Here is a 20,850-nt window from a genome sequence, read left to right as displayed (position 1 = left end):
ACAAAAATAGCTTATGCATTAATCTCATAAAATGGCAAAAAGACAGGTCTTATCTAACACATCTAACTTCCTTCCAAGGACGTGACATAAATTAACATCATTCAGGCAGTAGACATTAAAAAAAGGGAAAAAAACACAATTAAGCTGAAAAATAGAAAACAAAATAATTATACGGGTACGTAATTGTCTACATAAATGCAGGTACATAATTCCACCATTTAGTAAGCATGTGGGATACAGAGAGAGAAAGCAAACTTAAGACTGTCTGCTTACCTAGAAGAAGATAAAGAGACTCAGTGAATTTAGGTATTTCTAAACATCTCTCTACTCCCCTTGAGGTCAAAGATACTCATTTATTAACACCATAGCTGAAAAACATTATCCTTATTGAGATAGCATTTACTTAAAAAACAATTCAATTTGCCATTGTTTTCACCTGGCTGATAAAAAAATGTAAATGAACGCTTTTGTGAAAAGTCTCTTAAAAATAACTGCTATATGATTAGTAACTAATCTCCTCGATAAATCCCAATTTACTATATAATAGATCTAGTTTTAACCTATTCTGAGTTCCATACTCTGATAATTACCTATATGTAAAATAATATCACTGAACTGCAGGGATAATTTACTATTAGAAATAATTACCTTGTGACCCAAGGCCATCAAGCACTTTCGTATATCTTAGTGTAAGGAGGACAATTTATGCAGTAAATATGACAAATGTAGAAACTGTATCATTATTAAGGAATCAACTAAATGTACCTTAGATAATTAAGAAATTATAGTGTGGTACAAAGCTGAATTTTAAATCCCTTAATAGTTCTGAATAAATGATGATATCCTAATGGGTAAAATTAGAATATTAAAGATTATTAGAATGTTCATTTGTTTATTATTAAACACAATTCCATGAGAAGTAGATGGAATTCTTAAATGCTACTGAAAATAAAATTTTAGTTATCACAATTAATTGAACTCTATTACTCTTTCAACAAATATTTATTATTTATTGTATGCATGGTACTATATATGGAATCTAAGTAAGATATAAAAAATCTGATAACAGGATTCCTTTGTTGTGATTGGTGATGAGAAAAATATATGTGGGTGACATTGAGGCATAGAGCAAAAAAGGAATGTAATGTACTGGATGAAATGGAAAGATTTCGGGGAAGCTACACATAAAACTGGTGGGAGAAAAAATATTTTATACCACAAGAAGGGGTTTGTGTTTTACTGTGGGGACAACTGGAGTTATAGGGATCTCAAGTCTGGAGGGTCAGCATAAAAGCAATTTTAGATATATTAATTTAAGGCAGATTAATCAGAAAGGGGGGTGGGCAAGTCTGGCCCCAGGGAGGTATATGGCTTAGAGTATGGCGTTGGCAGTTAGAATGATTGGAAAATGATTACACTTGCCCAATAATATAGTGTAATAATAATAATAAATAAGGAGAAAGGAAAGAGAAACTGATACAAATGGAGAAGTCAGGTGGTAAATTCTGTTTTGAAGAGGAAGATGAAAAGGCAATTTTTTGTTACATTTGGTAAGCTTGAGAGGATGCTTATGGAATTTTTTTCACCAATAGTTCATGACCACCATCTCTACTTTCTCCACCAACAATCACCTTCACTATCATCAACGCCTCAATCACCACCACCGCTTCCACCACTGCCTCTACCTCCACCACATCCACATAAGCAAACAAGAACCACAGCTACTGCATTTACTGAATTCTAACTACCTTACAGGCAACTGTATTAAATGCTTCTTACTTAATCCTCAGTGTTCAATAAAGTGAGGATATTGAATCTGAGGCACAGATATTAGGTAATTTGCCTGGGATCATAAGCTAGTAATTAAAACAGGCAGATTTCAAACCTGAGTAATTCTGATTCCAAAGACCATGATTTTTCCAATATTTGCTACTTCTTTAGCCACACAGTCAATGAGTTATAATAACTAAAATATGTGTGCAATGTCTGAGTAACTAGGTGTGGGTAATTGGAGGCAACAAATGTTTGCATTTGATGAAAATAAAAATTGAAGCACTGCCTGGATGCAGATCATAGATTTAGAGACATAAAAGTGAAATTTGAGGGAGTCAGATATAGAGCTATGAAATTTGGGAGTCACTCATTTAGAGCTGGACTTGAATCAATGAGAGGAGATAATTCAGGTAAAGAAGTCAGAAGGGCAAAAAAGATTTGAATTTATGAGATAGTACCATAGGACTTAGGCAAAAGGAAGAAAGCAAGTCAGATAAAGAGTAGTAGGAGTAGAACCAGTAGTGTGTCAGAGAAGCTGAAAAAAGGGATCATTTTTTAAAAATCAGCACCCAATAGATTGCCAAGACTACAGTCTTGACAGTTAAACACTAGCAATTCTCACCTGGGACAAGAGAGAATCACTAGCCACCATGATGTTTTCAGTCATGTTTGCATGACGCCTCCGGAACCATTATAGTATTTTTAACCAAATTCCATCCTGCAGACAATTATCACTTACTGGATTTAATTGCTCCTAAATGTTTGCTCATTTGCTCTCTTTGTTCAGTCTAAAGTTATCAATCTAGAGTCTTGCACAGAGTGTCCATGTTATCCTACTGTCCAAATCAGGATACATCTGAGAGTAAAAGTTGGTGCTTTATATAATTATGCTGGGACAAAAGGTGTAATTTGGGATGATTCAGGCAAACCAAGACATAAGATCACCCTTGTCATTTATCTACAAAAGAAACATTTTCCTACACAGTCCAGGTTCTGTAGTCAGGTTACCTCAGCTGAAATCCTGGCTCAGGCACTCTGAAGCTGTGTGTAATAGTAATAATAGCCATACCTATTTGGGAAGGTTAGGGGGAAGAATAAATGAGCTATGCAGACAAAGCACTTAATCTAGTGCTGAGTGCATAATAAAATCCTCAATAAGTGTTAGCTTTTATTTAAGTAATATATTCTTTATGTTCCCAATTGAACATCTCCTTCCAAGCACTTACAAAAACTGCTGAGAGCATATGATACAAACAGAATTTAGGAGGCAGAATATTTCACCACTAGTCACACTTTCTTGAAAACAAAAAAGTACTCAGAACACATTTTTCCTAACCAAATACATTCTCCAAACAGGAGCCAAGAATAAGCTTTTGAAGGCAGAGATTGATAGGAATCAAATTGCTCTGTTAATATCTGTATTAGAAGGGTCCCGAACATATTAGGGGGTAGATCAACTAGGTCTCCATATTGCTCTGCTTGGAAACTTGTTGGAGAGCTGATAGGTTGTTGCAAAGGATCCATAAATCCATGTGCCCACTAGGCATTGTCGGTAGACATATATTTAACAAGGCATCAAATTAATCGCCATGCTCTTAGGATTAATAAAAAGCAAATTCAGGGCTTCCCTGGTGGCGCAGAGGTTGAGAGTCCGCCTGCCGATGCAGGGGACATGGGTTCGTGCCCCGGTCTGGGAAGATCCCACATGCCGCGGAGCGGCTAGGCCTGTGAGCCATGGCCACTGAGCCTGCGCATCCAGAGCCTGTACTCCGCAACGGGAGAGGCCACAACGGTGAGAGGCCCGCGTATCGCAAAAAAAAAAAAAATTAAAAAAAAAAATAAATAAATAAAAAGCAAATTCATTAAGAGCTTTACTGATTTATTTTTGCTGTCACATTCTTTCTCCATCAATGAATGTTAAAATTTTAACCACTATAATGAGTAGAGTTCTTGGAAGTTGCTGCCCCAAATAGAATGCCAATATTCAAAGATTCTGAGAACCATTTGACTGGAACAAGGCTCAGTAAACTTTTCCTGTAAATGGCCAGATAGTAAATATTTGGGGGTTTGTAGGTCATATAGTCTCTGTGACAACTACCCAACCCTGCCTTTCTGATGTGAAAGCAACCAAGGATGATGCATAGATGAATGAGTCTGACTTTGTTTTGATAAAACCTTATTTGTGCACACTGACCTTTGAATTTCAGAAATTTTCACATGTCATGGAATATTCTTTTGATTATTTTCAACCATTTAGAAATGTAAAAAACAGTTCTCAGCTCATGAGCCCTACAAAAACTGGCAGCAGGCTGGATTGAGCCTGCAGGCTTCAGTTTGCTGAGCCCTGAATGAGAGGGTTCACTCAGCCAAGGAGCTCCAACCGGGGAGAAAAGCCCCGTGGTCTACGGTGGAATTATGAAAGTAGGTTAAAAGTCATGGATTAACAGGGAAGTATTGAAAGTCCCAGATGATGTACTTGAAAACTTTTCTAGGTGTTTTTTTTTTCCTTTGCCTAAAACATCTGACACGCTATTTTGGGGTATATGTTCTTCTCATGCTTCCCTACCCTTGTATACACAAATTCTAATGTCAAATGTTCCATGTGCTCCCAAACACATGTTGCTTAGAAACGTTAAGGCAGGTTTAAATGTTCTTTCTTAATCTTAGAATTATAATAATTGGCATGAAAAGGAAATTGTACCATTTTAATGATTTTCATGCTAGCTTTTGCATTTATGAAATTGTATTCCCATCCTTTTAATATATCTACTGATTTACATAATACCTAACTTATCTACAATGTCTAGTTGAGAATATCCACAAAAAGCTCAGTTAAAAATTCTAACACCTTCAAGATAAGACTTTATAAATATCAAAGAACAGGAAATCTGTTCTGTAATTACTCCTGATTTAGGACACGCAGGTTGAGACATTATGTTCTCGTAAACTAACAGAATGGATCATGTCTATTATAGGTGTACTTCTTCTTCATGAAAATGTCCTTTCCATTACTGGAAAAAGGCATTTAATGCAAAAGCAGGCACTAAACAAGCAGGCTCTTGATAAGAAAAAAGGAAACTTTCAGGATAAAAGGCATCCATCACTTGTGGTTTTCAATCCAGAAAATAGTATTTCCATTAAGCATTCTGTTTTTGTTGGGATAGGGATTGCTTGGGGGAAATTTTAAAACTTACTTCATAATTTGTCTTACTAACTTAACTGACATTATAGGCACCCGAGGCTTCGGGAAATATTGTTTAAGTAAAAACACTGCCATCAAAATAGCTGTAAATGAGTTTTCCTGCTTAACAATTACTCTTCGTTTGAGGATAAAGCCATGAGCAAAAGCTTCTCACCTTTTCCTAATTTCGGAATCCACAATAATTTGCCTCTTCTTTTGGGGAGGTGGTGGTGGGAGTTCCTCTTGGGCATGCTTTACGAGGATTTGTTCCCTCGTGGTCACCATAGTTACCGTTTCCATTACAGTTGTCTGTGTTAGTGATGGCTGAGTGGTGGTGACAGCCTGTGAAATCTGCAAGAAGTATTGAAACAGAGGTCACACACTGCTTGAAAGACTTCAGTAAAGACTGCTTGGAGTGGTGAAGGAAAATAATGAGAAACTGTTCCTGTTTGTTGGTAAATTGACCTTCAGATCAAAATAGCACCATACTGAACCCAAATCAAATTGTTTTATCTGACTTAAGTTATGTTGACTTAAACCACAAAGGAAAGTAATCTCAAAACCAGAAGTAAACTAGCACCTCTGCAATTTATTAGTTAAGCGATAGGAAATAAGTGGGGCAAAGGAGGAAAACTTAGGGTGTCGTTCTGTCATTTAATTAGACATGCTGCTTAAAGTATTTACAACACTAATGTAAATTGTGCTCAGGTATTCCAGCACTAATGCCATTGCCTGGCACATTGTATATGTTTATTAAATAGTGCACTGAATGCATCTTTGGTTTTCATAAATATAATTATTTATAGTCTATAAATTTTTAGACAAAATTCTTTGAACTGTGTAATAAATGACTTTTTAATCAAATAAGTGATATGCCCTTTAAAAGTACAATAAAAGATTAATATAAAGTGTCTATTAGTCCAGAAATACATTTAAGCTGAATGTTATTCGAATGTTAAAAAGCACGCTACACTTGTTTGATTTAAATTAGTCAATCTGTTAAAATATTTGAGTATCCAAAGTTAGCATTCAATTCTTCTTGGTTTAGAATTACACTAACTTTGTGTTCAGATTTTACAAAGATTTTTTTTAGACATAGATCATCACTCTTTGAAATGATACGATTTGTGACCCAAGTTGTGAGAAGCCATTCCCTCAGTACACAGGCATTACCAGACAGACAAGTCACAAAACGGTGAGACATCCTCTTGCCTTAACCACCAATTCTGTCTCACAGTCCTCCAGTTATTAAGACTAAAAAGTTACCTCTTGTGATGTTAATCATTACTCTTCCAGTAAGCCAAATTTTTCGGAAGACCTATTTCCATGGAGACCAAAACAGGCCTGCTTTGGATCCACTTATATGTACTAAATATACACATAGTCAAGGATCTGGTTGGGGCCGAGAGTAGTTTTACTGATTTTCCTGAATTTGCCAAGAGATAAGGAAGAGATTTGAGGGAACCTCCCTGCCTCACACATGATGACCGATTCCCTCAATGGGAAGAAAGCAGGGAAGCCTCATGATCTTCTGATTTAAGCTTCCAAATAGGAATTGACATGTAGTAATGAAATCCTTTGTCATGGTGTCTTATGTAAAAATTGCTTTTGACAAATACATTTTGAAGGTGCTACCCTTTGTGCAAGCCACATCTTTACATATGCCAAGGCCTTAGGGACTTCCATTTAGGTAGCCTAAATACTTTTAAAAAAAAAGACATTAAGAGATATTAAGTTTCTACATGTGTCAAGCACAGGTTTTATCTTCTCTAAGATCTCCATAGATTCATTATTCAGAATCAAGCACTGAGCTTCAAACTATAATTATATAGTCCACTGACAAGTTATGCCAAAATGAAAGCAGAAGGTAACATACTTTTTAAAAATGCTTAAGATGTAACCTCAAACCTAACTGAACTCAACACAAAATGACAATTACATGATAAAATTAATTCTACCTTTAACCAAAAGGAACACAGAGTTTTTAAGTAGGATTCCAAGAGCATTTAATTTTTTCAGAGTAACATTTTTTTACATGGGCAAATTGTTTTTGCATACAATCAGGGCTTGAAGAAAATATTGTTCAGGTGGAAAATTTCTACTTTTATATGTGCAGGCACCAGAATGCAGAGATTCTGAAAATACAAAGCTATTTTTTGCAGTTATATCTAATGTTATGGAATATTTGTGCTACTGAATATTTGGCTGTGAAATTAATTTCTAAAATGTTATAATATCTTCTAATTGCTATTTATTATGAAATTGGATTGATGTGCCCACGGAAGGTAAAGAGAAATGGCAACATTATATACTATGAAAAGAAATTTAAGAATATAGCAAGCCTTATAAGAAAGAAAAAATAATATTTTTTAATAAAATAATAGCAGATGTGGATCTGTAATTGTTCTATACTATAATCATCACTATACAGTATTTGAAACTACTACTTCATTTCCTTTGGGATACAGAAATAAGAAAACATCTGTGCATTGACCCTGTAAATATAGGGTATAATTCATTGTATATAACAAATTAATAATTACTTTCAAAACCTACTCCAGAATAAAAAACAATTGGTCATGTGCTAAATTTCCCCATCACTTTTAGTTATTGACTGTAAACACTTAATTATATGTTAGAATCGTTAAAAATATAGACAGGAAGGGATTATGGAGGTCACTGAGTATAACCTCTTCCTTACTACAGGATTCACTACTTCCAGAAGCAGACAACTCCTTCCTGAGTATGGCATCAATTTTTCCCATTGGCAAAGATCTTTACACCTAGTGGAAGCCTGCATTATTATTATTATTTTTTGTGTGTGTGTGTGTGGTTCGTGGGCCTCTCACTGTTGTGGCCTTTCCCCTTGCGGAGCACAGGCTCCGGACGCGCAGGCTCAGCGGCCATGGCTCACGGGCCTAGCCTCTCTGCGGCATGTGGGATCTTCCCGAACTAGGGCACGAACCCGTGTCCCCTGCATCGGCAGGCGGACTCTCAACCACTGCGCCACCAGGGAAGCCCAAGCCTGCATTATTATGACTTCATTCATATAAAATTTGTTTTGGGAATTCCCTGGCGGTCCAGAGCTTAGGACTCTGTGCTTCCACTGCAGGGAGCATGGATTCAATCTCTTGTCTGGGAACTAAGATCCCACAAGCTGTGCTGCATGGCCTGAGTAAATAACTAAATAAAATTTGTTTTGAACCCTGAAACAACAAAGAGTAAGGTGAGTATTGTTTCCACCTGACAGTCTTAAAGGTCTGAAGCTTGACAATCATGACTCTAATAAATCTTATTTCCAAGCTCTATAATACCAGGTACTTGCTAGAACTAGATTTAATCAGGTGCTCCAAAACCTAGATTTTCTGACTTTGGACATCATATTCAATTAAAGCAATCTAAAACTGCATAAGCTATTCAGCAGCTGAATCATAATGGTTCAATTAAATTCTAACATCTATTCAATATGTGTCACTACAGGACACCCAGAAACAAATATAATGGAACCTCTATTTTTAGAGATATCACAGTATAGTAGTGAAGGTGACAACCACACAAATGATTGTGAGACAAGGTGAGTTCCATATGAAAAATACAAGTATGCAAAATAATTGCATGTAAATGTCTTCACGAAAACAAAGTAGATTTGTTTTTAAATACTAGCCCCTTGATCTGTCAGTTAACTAGCCAGTAAAAATGGAAAAGAATTATTTGTCTTTAGGTTTGGAAGCTAGTTCCCCTTACAGTGATTAAAAGTGGAGGTCTCTGAGCCAGGCTCCACAGTTCTCAAACAACAGGTCCACAGTTCACATCCTGTAACATTTGAGGCAGACTGGTTACTCTCTCAGAGCTTTGATTTATTTTCTTCATATGTAAAACAGTAATGATAACACATCTCTCACAAGGGTGTTGCAAACAAGGCCTGCTTCATGGGTGTGCAACTTATGTAGTCACCCAGGTCCCCTCACTCAAAAGGATCTCATTCTTGGTTTCATGCTCTGCTGTCACCCTCTTGAAATTCTTAATAACTTTTGTAAAGAATCCCTGCATATTCATTCTGCGCTGAGCCTCGCAAAATATGTAGCCCGTCCGGGAAGCAAGAATTAAATTACATAATGTTTGAACACAATAAGTACTCTCTTGCTACATATTAGTAATAACCACTAAAAAGTCCAGAGAAAATTCAGGAATTTTTCTAAACCGAACCTTCTTTACTTATAAAGTGATATATGTTAATTTCCAAAATTTACATCTTTTCCCATTGTGAGAAAAACTGGAAGAGCATTTGCCCAGTATCTTGATAGTTCTAGGGTGAACATCTTCTTGCATTAAGGTTGTACAAGTTGGGTAGGTCTAGAAAAAACATACTATTTTCAAACAATGAAAATCTTTCTTACCATTTTCTCTTCCATTTGTTTACAAATGCACATTTTGAAAAAGAGCTATATGTACATTCAAGCATATTTAAAGAATGTAAAAGGGCATATAACGAAAGGAAACATTTCTTTTCCACCACTGTGTCCAGTTTCTCATGGGCAACTAGTTGTATTTACCACCTGTTCTTATATTTTAAATTAACTTTATGCTCTTATCTTTCTCTCAGTTTGGCCCATATTCTTAACTGCACCACTTAATTATTTAAATAGTCTTGACTTTGTAAGTTTTGATGTTAGAGATTTCTACTGGTATTGTGAGATACTATTTGAACATTTTAAAAAAACTTACTAAAAGAGATTCAAATTATAAAAAATCAGTTACCTAATTTACTTTATTATCATTTTTATTATTAAAATACTTATACTTGTAATAATAGCTACCAGTTATGGAGCTCTCTGCACATTCCAGGCATTATGCTAGGTGCTTTGAATCCCTTATCTTATTTAAAATACTCAAAATAGTATCTGCAGTAAAAGCTTAATAAGTGGTGGTTATCATTACCTCACAATGGCCCTAAGAATAAGTACTAAGTTTATTCCCATTTTATAGATGAGAGGTAAAAATTTCAGGCTGGTTGACAAGTGTGGATTGAAGTTTCTCGTTGTGTTCTTTATACATACAGAACTTTAGAGTGATCACTGATTTTTAATGGGCATAGAGGGGTTGCAGTTCTACAGTTTAAAACATACTGCATAATCACAGCAACAGCTTTAGCTGGTAACTGATAGCCAGGCTTAAAACTATCTCCACAGGCGTGGTAGCACAAGGCACAAATACCTGATGACGGTGTGAGGATTCACAATTCTAAGCAACAGAAAGGATTTATATGTTGAACTTTATGAGAAACCTGGGGTAAAAGATCAGGTGCTCACAAAGGAAGCTGGGTTATTAATCAAAAGGCTAAAAAATATTCTATGTCATGAACAAATGCCAAGGAATTAACACAGCTAGGTGTAGCATGTAAGGAGTGCCCAAGTTCATGAGAGTGGCTTGGTAACTAAACTGTAATATCAATTACTGTCCTGTTTTGATACTGATATTAAGGCAATATAACTTCTTGAATAGATACTGATATTAGAATCATAAGCACAGAGTCAATATTCAAAAGATATCATAAAAGAAGTCATTCTCCTATTTGAAATAAAATATTATATGATAGTTAAGAAGGTTTATTCCATAAAACTCTCTCTTTAATTTTATGTATTTTGTCCCTCACTTCAAATTCTCTTTTGTACACATTGTCAGAAAGAAGAGATACATGTTGGCTTCAGGATACATACTAATCACAGAATTTGAGCAATTGTGTGAATTAGCCACATCTGCAAAAATTCAAGAAGCAACGAAATTTATTTTTTCTGATCCACCTGACCTTCCTCTACACACCATCTGGCAGGAAGTAATGGAACACTTTCTTTAACTAGGGATGCAGATTATTAAGCATACAGAAAAAACTTGGATTTTTCTTGCTGTGTTATTTCATTTATTGTCAACAAACAATAGATTTATCATATAGATGCTGAGTATTTTATCTTAATGGCATTTTAATTACATACTCATGATGAGTGAAATGTAACTACTTCAGAAGTCAGTCTTCTTCTAATAGGAAGAGAATTTCATTTTTATTATCATCTTCCAGCTGACTCTGAGATTTATACAATGGAGATAGTTGGAATCTCTTCACTAATTACTCCAGAGTTTTATATAAAATTTCAAGCAAAGAGAAACGTATCATAAACATTTAGAACTAGAAGGACACTACAGAGATCTTCCTAGACCAAATTTTTCATTTTATAAATAAGGAATGAGTGGTTCCAACAGTTAATTCAGCTCTTGTCTCTTAAATTTTCAGTGCCTACAACATTTTGTGTTGTTGTAGATAAATGAATTTACAGCATAAAACCAATTGCACTGATGCACACACGGCCTGTTCTCAAACATCTACTTTAGCTGAAGGTAGCAAAAGAATACAGTTAATTCCCAAGGTTATTTGAGCTATAACTTGGAAATTTTCTAATAAAACCTTTAACCTAAGCAATTAACCAAAAGATGCTCTAAAATTCAAGATAGTTAGTCCATGAATTAAGATAAAAACCTAAAATAAGTGAGGAAATTTTATTTCAATTATGGGTTTTATAAAACCATTAAAATTGTTTTTTAATTGGCAGCAGACTGATTAGACTTGGAGAGCTTTCAGGAACCACTGAAAAGGGTTGTCAACTGAAAGGCCTTAGAGTATTTTTAATTAAAATCATTGGCAAAAAGATGAGAGGCAAACCAATTGTAACTACATTTCATGTATCAAGAGGTCTACAAAATAATGCTTTGAGAATGGGTACAGTCAGAATGTGCATGTAAAATATTTTATGGAGAGTAAAAACAGGGATCTCTAAAATATGAGAATGAACTCTGAAAAGAAAGGCAAATACAGAAATTTTCATCTTAATGCTTCTGCATCTATTTGCGTTTCTGGTATTATGAAAAACACTAGCTTATTATCTTGAACCATGTTTTACATTACTTACATGTCTGGCAGGAGTTTTAAAACTCTCAGAAGGACATAAATAATGTAGAAGAGATATATCCATACAAAATAATCACTTCCTCTATTTGGGAATCCATGAGTACAGACACAGACACACACAGCATAAACATGTACGCTCATGTTCAAGGGGAGGAGAATTCTGAGGATATTAATTTTATCTTTAAGATATTTGTGCTCATAGTTCCGAACACTGCAAAAATGGTCATTAGGAATATAGCAACGTATTGATAAAATGGGAATAAGAGCTATGAACTTGCACGAGTCACAGAGTGTTCCTTATTTCTGGCAAAGAAGATAATTTACTCTGTTTAAAAAAATCACAAGGCTACAGAACTTCTGGACTTATCTAGATAGATATATTCTTACGTCTAAACTCATGCTGCCAAGTCTAACATAAATTACTATAATAAATTATAAAGCAAATGAATAATATCCCCTTTCCATAGTATACCATGATTTCAGTTAAATGTGAAAAATAATATTTCAAATCATTTAAAGTATTAACTATAATGAATTTCTGACTATCGTATTCCCTAATTACAATCAAAATATAAATACGTCCACCAGGGGCACGGCAGGTAGGAAATAATAGCTGAGTAAATTTCAACGAGCATGTTTATAAAAAGTTTGGAGGAAACAAAGGGTCATTCGAGTATTTAAATACTTCAATTCAAGGTGTATTTCATTTGCTCTCTTTTCTAATTTTAAGCATCCACATCGCAAATGTTATTATTCTTTTTAACTTTTGGAAACAAAGTATTTCCATTTTCTTAGGCTGCCTTCTCATCAACTTCAGCATCTTCAGCTTGTGTCCAGGTATTATTCAAGCCAAACCTGACTCTGAAATGCAACAGAGCAGCCCTCATAGTTAATTTTTTTCATGTTTTGATCTCTTGCCATGCTACTGTTTCATAAGGTCAAAATCCCTCAAAGCCTTGACCTGAATAGCAGTCAAAATTTCGGGCACATGATGAACACATATGAGCACAATCGGATGCCTTGTCATCTCAGTCACAATTCCAACACCCTACTGGATTTTAACCATTACCAGAGCTTTGCTCATTCTTTATACCAATCATTTAAAAGGATTTTTAAAAGACTGAGTATATTGTGTCATTAATGTGACTATTTTTCCCCCACAAACATGCTGGAATATATGCAAACAAGTGGGCTTTGTTCTTTAAGGTCACAACCTTACCCTCAACATTCTTGGAATTCTTATGCAATTTTGATTAAGTTCAATGTGACACGTAAGAGAGAAAATCTTTTTTTTTTTTAGTTACAAGATACTATTTCTTTTTTCACTCTATCTCCTTTTAATTCCTCTTTCCCTGGGTAGCTTCCTAAGAGCCCCCGACTCCCAAACAATGATTTGGATTGGGCCTATGATAGTGCATTTTTTGGGAAAAACCAAGGAGTGAAAAGTGAGACATGAGCTTAAGAAAGGCTCAAGCTTAGTGTCCTAGGAAGCAACTTGCTAATATAACTCCATTTATCTGCTTCTGGTCTGGTATAAGAGTGTATAATGGTTTAAAAAAAAAATCATAGTGAACTTACAACAAGCTGTCCAGACTCACTAAACAGAATGCCTTGCATATCAAGAGAACCTTTTTTTTTCTCAAAATGTTTTCATGTCTATGGCTTTATTTTACCCTCATCAAACCCCAGTGAGCAAGTAGAGCAGATATATGTTATATGTTGGAAATCATTTTATAAAGAATTACACAAACCAAAGCTAGTACTGTTTTAGCATAGATTTCATAAAGTTCAAAAATAGGAGGTTAAGTAAGTTGCCCTAAGTGGTAGTCTCATAACTTTTTTTTTTTTTTTTTTTGCGGTACACGGGCCTCTCACTGTTGTGGCCTCTCCCATTGCAGAGCACAGGCTCCGGACGCGCAGGCTCAGCGGCCATGGCTCACGGGCCCAGCCGCTCCGCGGCATGTGGGATCTTCCCAGGCCGGGGCACGAACCCATGTCCCCCGCATCGGCAGGTGGACTCTCAACCACTGCGCCACCAGGGAAGCCCCTAGTCTCATAACTTTTAAGCCATTAAAAAATAAGCTTTCTATTTTATTTTTTAACCAACTAGAATAATCAAATAAGTAAGATTTTGATGAGATGCACAAGTCTCATTCCACAGAATGAGCATATTTAAATACTAGCAATATACTGCTAGGAACTACTAGCAATATATTGCTAGGAAGGTCTCCGTTCTTCCCATTTCAGGCAGCACTGAGGAACACCAGAATGTGGGGACTGGCACATATGTCACTGTCTTACTAATTCAATGTTTTAAAAAAATATGTTCTGCAGACTTTATCAAAGGCTGCATGTAGATTACTAGCCTACTGAATGAGATTTTCTGAGCACAGAATCTAGGACTATGCATTTGAATCAGTTTCCCAGGTAACTATTATGCAGACTCAAGTTTGGAAAACCACTGCCAATAGGGCAAGTGAACCAGAATGCAACCTTTTGTTAACCCCATTACACCTCCGTGAATATATCCCCTTAAAGAGACACATTTCAAAATATCTTCATCAAATAATGCCAGTGCTTCTTAACATGGTAACTGACCATTTTACAGCACCAATAATCTATGGAACCAGTGGGTATATATTGCAATGATATCACTGATGGTTTAAAAAGTATAATACTTTCTAATGTCTCACATATTTGTTACATAAATGCCAATGATCACGCAAAGTAACCAAGGCCAGATTACATACAATAAGAAGAATCATGATCTGGTGGTAAAATCACTATTATATATCAAGTAACTGCCAAAAATATAGTCAATAGAATTTTTATTATTGCCCAATGACTGTATGAGAAATGATTGCAACTGATACTCCTTCAAGTTTTAAATTTTAAATATGAATTTGATTTTTTAAAAAAGATTGAACTGTGATTGAAAATCATATATGTTGGCTGATCATATTTTCTTAAATTATATTCTTGGAAGCAGTACTTCAAACTTCATTTCTTCATCTTTCAACAAACATTTCCTAAGTGCCACTTATCAGATGCCAAGTATCAAAAAACAAATTCCCTGTACTGTCTCACAAGAGAGGAGATATATGCCTAAAGCTACTGAATGTGGCTTTAATAGAGATGTGTGCATGGTGCATTGAACTATGATCTGTGGCCAATTAGTAAAAGCTTCTATAATGTGAAACAACATGGCAGAATGTATTAAACACTATTAAACATAATGTTAATATTTTGAATGACTGCCCATGATTCTACCATCTAATAGCCATATCAGATAATAAAAGTTTCTAGTTTAAAAATATCACATTAAAAAAATATCAAAACTTTTACAATTCTTAGCATAAAAACACATGACACTACAAGTAAAACATAGATGTTTTCCTAATCTACAGCCTATATGTGTTAGTATAACTAAGCTGCATGATTTTATGAAACAACAGTCTATGGCAGAAAATCCACTGATTATAACCTCACTTGCACTAATTGAAAGAGGTCTTTAGTGAAATCAAAGGACCTGGGCCCTAGTCCTCCTCTTATCACTGACTTTCCTTGGACAATTCACTTTTCCTCCCTAAACTTCATTTTCTCATACGTAAAATGTAGAGGTCAATTAATAGCCCTCATCATTTCCGGGATCATTCCAGTGTGATGACACAGTTCCCTAGCATTTTGTCCGACTGCTCTGAGTCACTCAGATCCTCATTCCCATTGAATTGGAAGGGATTACACTCTAAGGCAGTAGCTAGTTCAGTCCACTAGCACTCACTCCTCCACTTCTACCACATTCTCCAATGTCAAGGCAACCAAGAGAGCCATGTTGTTATTCAACTGAATACTTAGCAAGGACTAATCTAGTGACACCCTTTGCAGGGTTACAGTACCACTCTCTTATTGAAGATTTCAAAAATCTCAAGGATAATTTACTGTAGGTTAATTATTATCACTAACCTGTGCTGAACTCTTTTCAAGTTTTTGGACTAAATTATCCCAGCGCTGGGCAAAGTTGTCCAGCCATGCTTCCATCTTTTGGGCTACCAATGTATTTTTCAGTGTTGAAAGAAGATCTTGGTTGAGTGAGCAGAGTTTGTCCATGGTTTGCTTTTTCTTTTCTAGATCGGCTTTTAAAACCTGTTAAAACAAGGAAGAACACAGACAAAGCCTAGGTTACATTTTACGAAACACTATAGTTCAATTTGCTTTTGCATGCATTTTCTCATTTCTATAGATATGGAAAGATTATAATTATGCCTGCAAAAGATCGAGAGTTCATAAAAATATAAGTAGAAAATTATAATCCAAATAATGTTCCCAAGAAGCTTGAAGAGAAATAAAAGTCAGATGTAGAATAAACACCTCGTTGAGGCACTTACGAACTACCTTAACATTTTTGAAGAACTGCCAAGTAAAAATGTAGCATTGCTTCAAAAGGCAAAACAGATCAACATATGGAAATTACTTTTTAACATTTGGAGGTGTTCTAAAGTGAAAGGCATGGCTCTTGGACGTTAGTGAATTCCTTTGTAATTTCTGATAGAATTCAAATAAAATATCACATGCCAGGAGTCCTGAAGAAAAGATGGTGAACTGAGATGAGCATGGCTAAGGGGCCTTCCCAATATGAAATGCTGTGATTATTTGAATAGATTTGCAATAGTATTTATTTCTATGATTTTTACATTCTTTTCATTATTTGGATACAAAAACCTTGCTATTCAGCTTACTGACTTTTTCATTTTTTAGCATCTGTTATTAACTTTCAGCTATTTGAGTAATTATCTTCTAAAGCTAATTTTAGAGCCCATTAGGTAATAGAACTAAGTAATTGAGTATAACACAAATCCTTTGGAACCACTTTGCCTGTTTACTAAATGCTTATGTGTTTTATGAAGTATTTTTATACCATTCATATTTCCAAAGTTCCTGGGAGCTACGGAGGGTTACGCATGTCATTTGGTTGATAGAGAATGAATAAACAAAGTGGCTTGTGTGAAATCAGTATATCAGGGCTGTTTATTCTTTCATTTTGCCCATTAAGGTCAACCTATGCTTTGGGAAATCCCATTTCTGTCTCCCAAATGCTAGTCCCTGATGTAATTTGTAAACACAGAGTAAGAAGAAAGAAAGGAGAGAATTATTTTATGGCCCCTTTACAATCCCCTCTTTTTGGCAGTAGCAAGTACAATGAACATAAACTAAGCTGTGAGACCTGTCTTTCCAAAATAAATGCAAATTTATTTAAGAACAACTAACATTGCACATGGCAAAGAAATGAGTATGAAACAGATGTCCCAACTGCTCATGAACCGAAGTGTCATCGACAGGGAGAAATCATTACACACACACACCCCCGCAAAGGACACTTCATGTAGTTCATTTTGGCATGCCACCTGCATTGATAGCTCTTAACTGCAGACTGCTCCGGTGTCTCCTTCAATTAGTTCATCCTTTTCTCAGAATCTACTTCACCTGGTGTTCTTTATATTGCAGTCTTACTGCACGCCATTTTTAAGGAATAAAAGCAAGTTTTGAAATGAATTTCCAGTTTCTCCTCAATAATTGTTTGTTTCACTATTTTTTCTAAGTCTGAAAGAATGCAAGAGACCAAAATATGAATTAAGATATATAAGCTGAATCTGAAGAAGGGGAAACCATTTGCGTTGGAAATTTATGGGTAGTCTCATGTTACCTAAAAAGATTTTCTTAGATGATCTATAAAAGTAATTGGATACCCAAAGAGATTTAGTGGCAAATGAAACGAAGCCTCCTGTGTTAACATTAAACAAAATGAAGAAGCACTTAGCGGGGCGTGGAGGGGGGATGAATTGGGAGATTGGGATTGACATATATACACTACTATGTATAAAATAGATAACTAATAAGAACCTGCTGTATAAAAAATAAATAAAATAAAATAAAATTCAAAAAAAGAAGCACTTAGTGAACATTACAAAAATAAAGGGGAAATTCGTCATTAAGGAATACAATTAGGGGAAATAACTCAAGGTAAAATAAAAACAGCATTATTATAAAACTGTGGAATTATCAAATCAATATATTTTTCCCTAAATCTGTATGACAAAAACACTGTACTAACCAAGGCTTCTATCTAGTAAATTCTAGATCTGTGTTTGTCAAATGGTGATGGCAGGATAGTAGTTCTACCTCAGTTTGTTTCCCCTTGTTGGCTCTGGGCCAAGCTCTCTCTTTCTCTCCCAATCTTTCTTCGTCTTATAACCTCCCAGTTCCTGAAGTACTCTCCCACCATAACTAAGAGAGGGAGAAAACAGGAAATCCATGGTGGTGCCTGATACATTGCATCATAGTAATGAATTGTCTTCTCCCATCTATCCTTGGAGAGCAATTATTTTAAGCTTGGATTTTGTGTGTGTATATCAAATAATTATGATTTAATTGTTACTAATACTTAGAGTATAAAAAAAGATGTCTTTCTGCATATCAAGAATTGATTACAGATCTTTGACTGCCAGAGAACCAGAGAGTTCTAGAAAACTCAGGAGGCAAAAAGAAGGTCTAGAAAACATGTACAAGGCAGAGGTCAGATAGGATTTTAAAAGAAGAAATATAATTTATTTTCATAGAAGTGAGGCACCTAGACATACCTCCCAAGGTAAGCAGGAAAGTACAGCCAATAAATCAGATTTGGACAGCAGTAGAAATGGGCAAGAAACAGATAAGCTGCTCAAGAAGACGGAATAAACATGTTCTAACTGGTCAAGGTTAGATGATTTGAAGTGAAAAGAGAATGTACACTTACAAAAGGCCCAGAAAGTCTTCACCCTATTCTCATCAGACGTATGCTTCAGAGAGTAATGCCAAGACAATTTCTCTTAAACTGGCAACACTGAATTCTGTACCTATTTTATGTGTAGTTATTTGTCCATATGTAAGAAGTACTGTAATTCTTTCTAATCACCTGTTGCTGTATTTAGGTACACTGATCGACTGTGGGGGCTTCTCAGCTTGAGGGAACGTCAGAAATCACCAGGAAGGCTTGTTAACTGGCAGAATGCTGGGGCCTACACTTCCAGAGTTTCTGAATCAGTAGGTCTGGGATGGGGCCTAAGAATTTGCATTTCTAACAAGTTCCCAGGTGATGCTGCTAGTCTAAGGACCACACTTTGAGAACCACTGATACTATCTGGATGAATTCTTTGAGGGTGATCACAGGAGATGAGGTCAAGGTAGCAAGTCCTAGTGAAACAGCACTGTCAACGGGGACTTGCCAAGCTCCCATAGGCACTCTGCCCCTGCCATCTGATCTCACAGACACTTGATAGTGACCTAATTCCACAGTACTCCTGCAGCCCCTGCACACCATCCTCTCTTTTGTCAAGTTTCCCAGAGTTGTCCTGCCCTGGCAGACGCCACGAATCCTCACAGTAACAGTACTCTTCCCCAGGAACATATTTCTTGGAGGTTTGGGCCTTCCCATGATAACCTACTTGATTCTACAAGTCTTAGAATTCACCTCAGTTTCTTCTGTCCTTTTCTTTTTATTCTTTACACCAAATAAAACCTCAATTTTGATGATAGAAAAATAATAGACTGACATGATTTGGACAAAATGATGTAACAGGAAGAATGAAATACGTGACTCCTCATCCCCCACCTCAAATGAAAAGTAGGAGAAAATCCCATAGGTTATTAGGGATAATATTTCAAAACAAATTACACTGATTGTAAATAAAAGAGAGTTTTACCATACAGTATATATACCTAGGTATGTAGTAGGAAATGGTGACAGATGGTACCTGTTTTGGGTCTCAGATTGTGACATATTTTAATGAACATTAAATTCTTATTCACTGCCTGAGTCAGCAGGGGAATTTTACCTCAAATTCTAGACCAGCTGTCAGGTTTTGTTAATTGGTTGAAACTATCAAATGGTAAGACTTATACAAAACATATTTTCATTTTATTCACAAGTAAGGTGACATAATTTGAATTTTAATCATATTGGAAAATTATTGAGACTTTGATAAGAGAGCATTTTCATGGCCCTGAAGCTAGTAACGTCTTTTTTTTTTTTTTTTTTGCGGTACGCGGGCCTCTCTCACTGCCGTGGCCTCTCCCGTTGCGGAGCACAGGCTCCGGACGCGCATGCTCAGTGGCCATGGCTCACGGGCCTAGCTGCTCCATGGCACGTGGGATCTTCCCAGACCTGGGCACGAACCCGTGTCCCCTGCAACGGTAGGCAGACTCTCAACCACTGCACCACCAGGGAAGCCCTAGTAACGTCTTTTACTTACAAAAATGTCAACAGAGTGGCACATGATTGAAAAAAAAATTTTCAACTGCAGTTATTTTCTGTCAAGGAATCAAATGTGATGAGGAGTTCTGAAATAGCTTAAAAGTCTTGGACCTGGGTCTGGATATCTTGGTGCTCATTTTAACTCTACCACTAATCTTCTGTGATACTGTATCTGTGCCATGTGTTTTCTCCTGAGCCTCAATTTCCTCTTCTAAAATAACCTAGTCTGTCTCCTCGTTTTCATGCCCAGTGCTTCTTAGTTCAGTTCTTCTAATTGGCCTCCTTACTACCAAAAGTCTTACTACTAAAGAGCATTCCAAAAATGTAAACATGATTGTTATTCAACTCCCAATGGCTCCCCACTAGTTGAAGAACAAATTACAAATGTGATCATTGATATTTTTGCACTGTTTGAAACATAGATTACTTTTCTAAAATCTGTCTTTAGTAGTCACATCACTCAAAAAAACATACCTTCTGTGAGGAATGATTTCCTATCAACAATAAGCTAGCGTGTAATAACAAGTAATATCTACGTGAATCTATCTTAAATTAAAAGCCTACACAGGGGAAGGAGCTTCAAGATGGCAGAAGAGTAAGATGTGGAGATCACCTTCCTCCCCACAAATAAATCAGAAATACATCTACATG

The 20,850-nt window shown here is 35.9% G+C and overlaps 1 protein-coding gene across 2 annotated transcripts in view; it reads right to left on the bottom strand.

Moving 5' to 3' along the window:
* DMD (dystrophin) overlaps nucleotides 1-20,850 on the bottom strand; it is a 2,087,389-nt gene that overhangs the window by 1,396,012 nt on the left and 670,527 nt on the right. For both annotated transcript variants that reach the window (XM_081221405.1, XM_081221404.1), the window contains exons 16-17: nucleotides 15,876-16,055; nucleotides 5,130-5,305 (exon numbers count right to left, since the gene is read on the bottom strand). In XM_081221405.1, coding sequence (XP_081077531.1) covers nucleotides 5,130-5,305; nucleotides 15,876-16,055 — 356 coding nt within the window. The remainder of the gene's footprint in view (nucleotides 1-5,129; nucleotides 5,306-15,875; nucleotides 16,056-20,850) is intronic.

This window comes from Mesoplodon bidens (assembly GCF_964165515.1).
Source record: "Mesoplodon bidens genome assembly, chromosome: X".
NCBI lineage: Eukaryota > Metazoa > Chordata > Mammalia > Artiodactyla > Ziphiidae > Mesoplodon > Mesoplodon bidens.
Note: the sequence above shows the minus strand (reverse complement) of the source record. Positions and strands in the feature narration are given on the sequence as shown.